A 6,000-nucleotide genomic window follows, 5' to 3' on the forward strand; every position below is an offset into this window, starting at 1 on the left:
GTATTGTTTGGTATGGTATGGTATTGTCTCTTAAATCATCCCTGGAGGTTTGCCTTTCCTGACAACTGATCCTGCAAATGCTAACACCATGGCCTCAATCTCTGACTTCCCGTGTTGAACAGAAAAATGAGGCACAGAAGGTTACTTTCGACAGAATCTCTATAGAATCAAGGATATCAAGAAAACAGAATCTCTTGAATGTTAGGAATGTACTGCTCCTATTCAAATGAATGCTGGAAAAGCTTCCTTTAACTAGTTAACAACAGAAATAGAAATCTCTCCATCATTCCATTTGTTTATAATATTATATATTGAAGACTTCACCACCTTTCACTGTGAGATTATACTATGCACCCACAAGCTGCCAAATACAAATATGCCAAATATAATTTGAAGAGGAACATATTCTTAATAAGATTTTATATAGAAAGCAACCTCAAAGAATCACTGCTGTGGATAATTACGGAAGTTATCTTAAATAAATGTATGCTAATTAAATGTAATTTTTAAACCCTGGTTAAAAAAAATCTTCATATGTTTATTTGGTTATTTTCACTTAAGACCATTTTCAGCATAAGAAGTAGACAAAATCATTTCATTTGTTGCTCAGCACAGTTGTTGTTGTTGTTGTTTTTAAATCTATTGTTATTGCAGGATCCAATTTGGGTCAGTCACTGGGACCAGAGATTTAGTCTTCCAAGTTTTTGGACTCATGCTGGAGTCCATCCTCATGGAACTTTTTTCTCATCAGAATGTGAATGGGCTCCAACATGAGCCCAAAAGTTCAGAAGACTGAGCCACTGTTCCCGGTGACCAACTGTGATTGGATCCTGCAACACGTATATTTGCCTTCATTTGTTTGTTATTTATAAGAAAAAGGAAACTATTATCAAATACTAGCATCAATTACTGATAAAGTAATACTAGTATTTAAGAAAGATTGATCTTGATATAAAGCATGATAAATGGATTTTTTTTACCCAACCCAGGGGATGTGTGAAATCATGAGTGGTACCACTATTATTAACATCCCTACATCTATTATTTTCTTTTACTGTTTTATTAATTTACTTTTATAGTTGTTAATGTTTTTAAAATAATTGTTATGCAATGCTTTTAGGTTCTATGTATCTATATCTGTATCTATTCACACACATACTGTTTTATTAGATTGGATAATTGTCCTTATAACTGTTGTAGAGAAGGTTAGAAATCTCTTTATATATATATTTCTTTTCTCTTTCTTGCATTTTAGCTTTTGCTTTCATTTCTTTTTCACTTTTAATCTTTATTTTTAAAATTTTGATAAAATTATATATTATCAAAATATATAACTATACAAATATTTTGTATATTATACAAAATATAAAAAAAGAACCGCTGTACAACTGCTCCAACTATCTGTCAAAGATCTCTTTCCTTTGAAAGTTATTTTTTGCCATCTATAAGCTACATGATCTTCTGGGATGCTAAAATCCAAACGAAACTTTTCTTTCTTTTTTAAATTTCCCATCTTTTATATTTTATCCCTCTACTAGAACATTCCAACTGAGCTTTACATTTAATAATTGAAAGACTCAAGATATAAGTATCTGCACAATAATAATGCAGATGTTTATATCAGATAGATTATGTAGTAGAAAAGCTCCCCATAACTCTTCTTAGGAAAAAGAATTCTAAGTTACATCAGCTATTCAGTTATTCTTAAATCTTGAGAACTTTCAATATAAACTTTATTAAAACTCTACACATAAAATAGACATAAAAACACATATACAAAAACATACAAACATATACAAAAACAAAACAAAACAAAACATCTAACATAAGTAAAAAAATCCATAGTCTATTTCCACTCTTCACTTTCCTCAGGCATCCATTAACCATTTCTTATATTGTTTTAATCACTATTTACATTTCCACGATCTTCTCTTGTTTAATCTATAAAACCCTTTATCATCAAACTATTTTTCTCTACTTTTGTAATGTAAACCCAATTTTTAATAAAACTCTCTGTAGATTTCTTTCTCATTAGATAAGTTTTGCCCATCTCTGACAAGTCTGTAAATTTAAATAGTCTTCACTATTTAAATACTAATACTCTTCATTGTTTGAAGCTTCTTTAGTTTTCCATTTCTATGGATATAATAATCTTGCTGCTGTAACAATGTGCAACAATAAGATGCTTTTTACTCAGTTCTTCTTCCATTGACTCTAATAAGTAAAGGTCTTGTTTCATCTAAAAAGGGATTTCCATTTTTTTTTCTCCAATGTCCTGTGGATCATCAACCAAAAATTTTGGTCCTTCACAATTCCATTACATATGATAATAGGTTCCATCCACTTTTCCATATTGCCAAACTTTACTTGAAACGTTTTTATACATTTTTTTTGTTTCATAGGTGTCAAATGACATCAATATATAATTTTATAAAGATAGTCTCTTAAATTGTTGAGCAGAGTACATTAAATACTTTAGTCCACATTTTTTTCCAGTGCCAATATTGGCCCAAAATTTAGCATCCATTTAATATTACATCCCTCAACCTGTTCAAGTTTTGTTTTGTATTGGTCACTGGTTTCAACCTTTTGAGCCAGCAAGTAGATTGTTACCTTTTAAAGAATTTTGGTGTCAGGTTCCGATGTTATCTCAAATAAGACATTGATCTTTTGTATGAACCTGGTCTTGTCCCGCTTCAACATGTTCTTCTTCAAATACTTCATTACATCTACCCAAACTCTGATCAAAGTAGACAGCTATATTGGCTTTGTGCCTGATCTTCACAAATATACCACTCAACATGAATATTAAGCATCGCAGAAATAGAAAGCAACAGATTCAGTCTCCAATAATATCCAATGCAAATTCTATTATATTAAACTTATTTTGCTTTTATGTTTCATTAACAACTGCAGTGATTTTGGACACAGTGTTGGTCTGTTGAATAAGAGCTTTTGTTACAGAAAGAATGGTTATAAACTTGGGAAAGTAGAATGCAAAGATTCATAATGGAAAAAAATTGCTATGAGATTCCATTGTCAAATTGAACAGTATATTTAAAAGCCTACATTTAAAAAATCCTTCATCATTGTACTGAATAAAACGTTTGTATACATTAATAGTCTGGATATATTAAAATTATTCATGAACTATTGATATTTTCCAGATAACCATTTCTTTATTTATAAGTTCAGATTTTATTCTCTCTAGCCTTCATTCAGGCAACCCTCATATACAACTTCCAAAACTATATAATTACTGAAGACTTTCAGAATTAATAGCATCTAGTCTTACAAAGCACTGAATGTATTTCAAAGATTTAATTTGATAAGGCATACTGTGTAGCGTTTACATTTGCATCATGCCTTTAGGTGATTTGTTCTTGAAGGTTCAAATCCTGTGTTTTACTTCCTCTGTAACAACCCATGCTGCACTTCCCTAATTAAACACAGTGGGGGAGATTAGAATCCTAACTTCTCTTTTTTGGGGAGAGAAATATTTGCACATTTTCAAGGCATGATCTGAAAACAAATGCACTATAGAAATATTTGTTTAGTAACATGGAAAACAGCATTTGAAATTGCATTATTTCTACCATTATTCCTGTTGGGCATACCTTTGGTGGAAAGCCAGTTTTGAGCTCATATAATTTGTGAAGTGAACGTAAAATGTATGAAACAGGAAATTAAAATTAGCCCTAAATGGCATGGGGCCAGGTTACCTGCAGAACCATCTTCACCCCATTACGTCAGCTTGTCCCACCCAGTCAGACAGAGATGGTATATTACAGACGCTGTCAGTTAAAAAATTTCAACTGGTGGCACCCAGGAAAACAGCCTTTTCTGCCATTACCGCCACTTTTTGGAACATTCTACCCCCAGAGGTGAGCCCCCCTCCCACTTTCATGGCCTTTTGAAAATGTCTAAACACCTTGCTCTCCATCTTGCTGGGGGTGGGGGTCACAGAGAAGCACGCAATTGTGGGGCTGAATATCACCTAAAGGCCCTCTCTTCCATCTTTTAATTCTGAATTTTACCTATCTTTGCCTTTTATCTAAATTTTATGTACAGTTTTTATGTTTTAATAGTTTACTTGTACTCCTCCCAGAGTCCCTCTGTGAGGGAGATGGGAGGCTTCTAAATTTGATACATAGATAAAAAATGAATAAAATCAAGCAGGAATTATCCTGCCTTAGGCATGAAAGCTGGCCGGGTGACTTTGAGCAAGTCACTCTTCCTTAGCTCAACTCATGTCAAGGGTGGTTGTTATGGAAAAGACAGGAAGAGTAAGACGTATTAGGTATGTTCACTGCCTTGAGTTACTTATAAAAATAATAAAAGCAAGATAAAGTATCTTTAAAAAGTGCCTGAAAGATTTGCCAGCAAATGTAAGATGGATTCAGAAAGCAAAAAAAATACATAAATGCCAAACAACAATATAGTGACTAGGATGAGCTTTAAAATCTACCATCCCAGTTTTATTATTATTTCTTTGTCCTTTTTATTTCTGCAGCCTCTCTGTCTAAGCCTGCCTTCCCAAGCTTTATATGACCAAGGCTATTTTTAGAGGTGACTGATGATCAGGTTTTATTAACTAGTACAAATTCCAGCTGCTAAAGAGGAGCAGCTTCTTCCCTTCAAGCATGCCCTTCAGCAAAGCCACGATTTCCTTAAAATATATATATAGATCATGCTGAGTGGCTGAGTCTATTAAAAATAGTGAGTAGAAATCTTTTTCAGACAATTAGAACATCAAGATTGTTACAGTACCTTCTGCTGCAATCTCAGTCATAATGCTGATGGTAAGAAATGCACTGTGAAAAAAGGTCAAGTTGTATTAGCAGCTCAGAGGATCTGACAGGGCCAATGTTGACTCTCGCAGGAGACAGTGTTTTAAAAGGTGGGACGTCCTCTGCACTTCTAACTTTCTTTGGGTTCTTCTTTTGAGCTACTTTCTCTACAAAGCCCTGCCTTGCCTTCCCCACCTTCGCTAGAAACTAACCCTCTCCCAAGGCAGTGTTCACAGCTACACTAAAGTATCAGCTTCTAATAAAAATAGCCATGGCTCTCAGCAGATCTGTAGCTCAGCTTATTTGGCATCCTAGGCACCACTCAGGGACTTGATCTATTTTATTCAGTTTTAAGCACCCAGCTCCAAACTAGAAAGCCAAGCTGGTAAAAGCAAAGGCAGCACAAAGGAACTGGAAGGAGCTGTCAAAGCCCTAGCCGCTTCTTTTAATATGATTACAGTTCTTTGAGGTCTATGGCAGAAAACATGAAATACAGACTTGACGGTAATCTTATCCAACCAAGCTGAAATGTATTCTTAGCATACTCTTAGCACATTCTTTCCGGGCCTTATTTGGGTTGGGAAGGACACGGTGAAGCCAGCCACAGTGACTGAAGAAGAAAATTTAACTTAGGTAAATTTTCCCCTGTTGAATTCCCTGCTGACATTTAAAATCACTGAAATACTCCATCTCACCCTCTGTTTCTTTTTTTAGTTCTTGCCCCTCAGTTTCTAAGAAGAAATCTGCTGGTTCATACCATGAATGAATCTCTTCCAATGCATTTTCAAATCTCTGAGTGTACATATTAATAGCTATGGTTACTGGCAAATGCAGAGTCCTGATGTTCGCTGGTATCAGTGTAACTCTTGATGGATAGATATTTTTTTAAAATATAAAAAGTTTTTTATTTTTATGTTTAAACAAACAATACATCATTAATTATTCAGTGTGTCAACTGAGTACAAATTTTTGTGTCATCATATCCTTTACCATCATTTTCTTGCCACATTTCTACCTTGCTTTTACATTTTAATTTAATTTATTACAACATTTTTTCCAAATTTCTTACATTTATATTAATTTTATGTATATTCATCTCTATCCATTGATAGAATTGCCCCCATATCCTGTAATACTCCTATTCTTCCTTTCCTTTAATTGTCAATGTTAATCTATTCATTTCTGCACATTCCAATATTTTCTTAATTAC

At 33.7% G+C, this 6,000-nt stretch overlaps 1 protein-coding gene across 50 annotated transcripts in view; it reads right to left on the reverse strand.

Moving 5' to 3' along the window:
• TRDN (triadin) overlaps window positions 1-5,263 on the reverse strand; it is a 233,932-nt gene extending 228,669 nt beyond the window's left edge. For 49 of the 50 annotated variants that reach the window (XM_087882735.1, XM_087882727.1, XM_087882730.1 and 46 more), the window contains exon 1: window positions 4,771-5,263. In XM_087882735.1, coding sequence (XP_087738861.1) covers window positions 4,771-4,792 — 22 coding nt within the window. In that variant the 5' untranslated portion in view covers window positions 4,793-5,263. The remainder of the gene's footprint in view (window positions 1-4,770) is intronic. The other variant, XM_087882728.1, reaches the window with a different exon arrangement.
• Window positions 5,264-6,000: the final 737 nt, after the last annotated feature.

The sequence above is a fragment of the Pantherophis guttatus genome, chromosome 1, assembly GCF_059756535.1.
Source record: "Pantherophis guttatus breed Tessera chromosome 1, ASM5975653v1, whole genome shotgun sequence".
In the NCBI taxonomy this organism is placed as follows: domain Eukaryota; kingdom Metazoa; phylum Chordata; class Lepidosauria; order Squamata; family Colubridae; genus Pantherophis; species Pantherophis guttatus.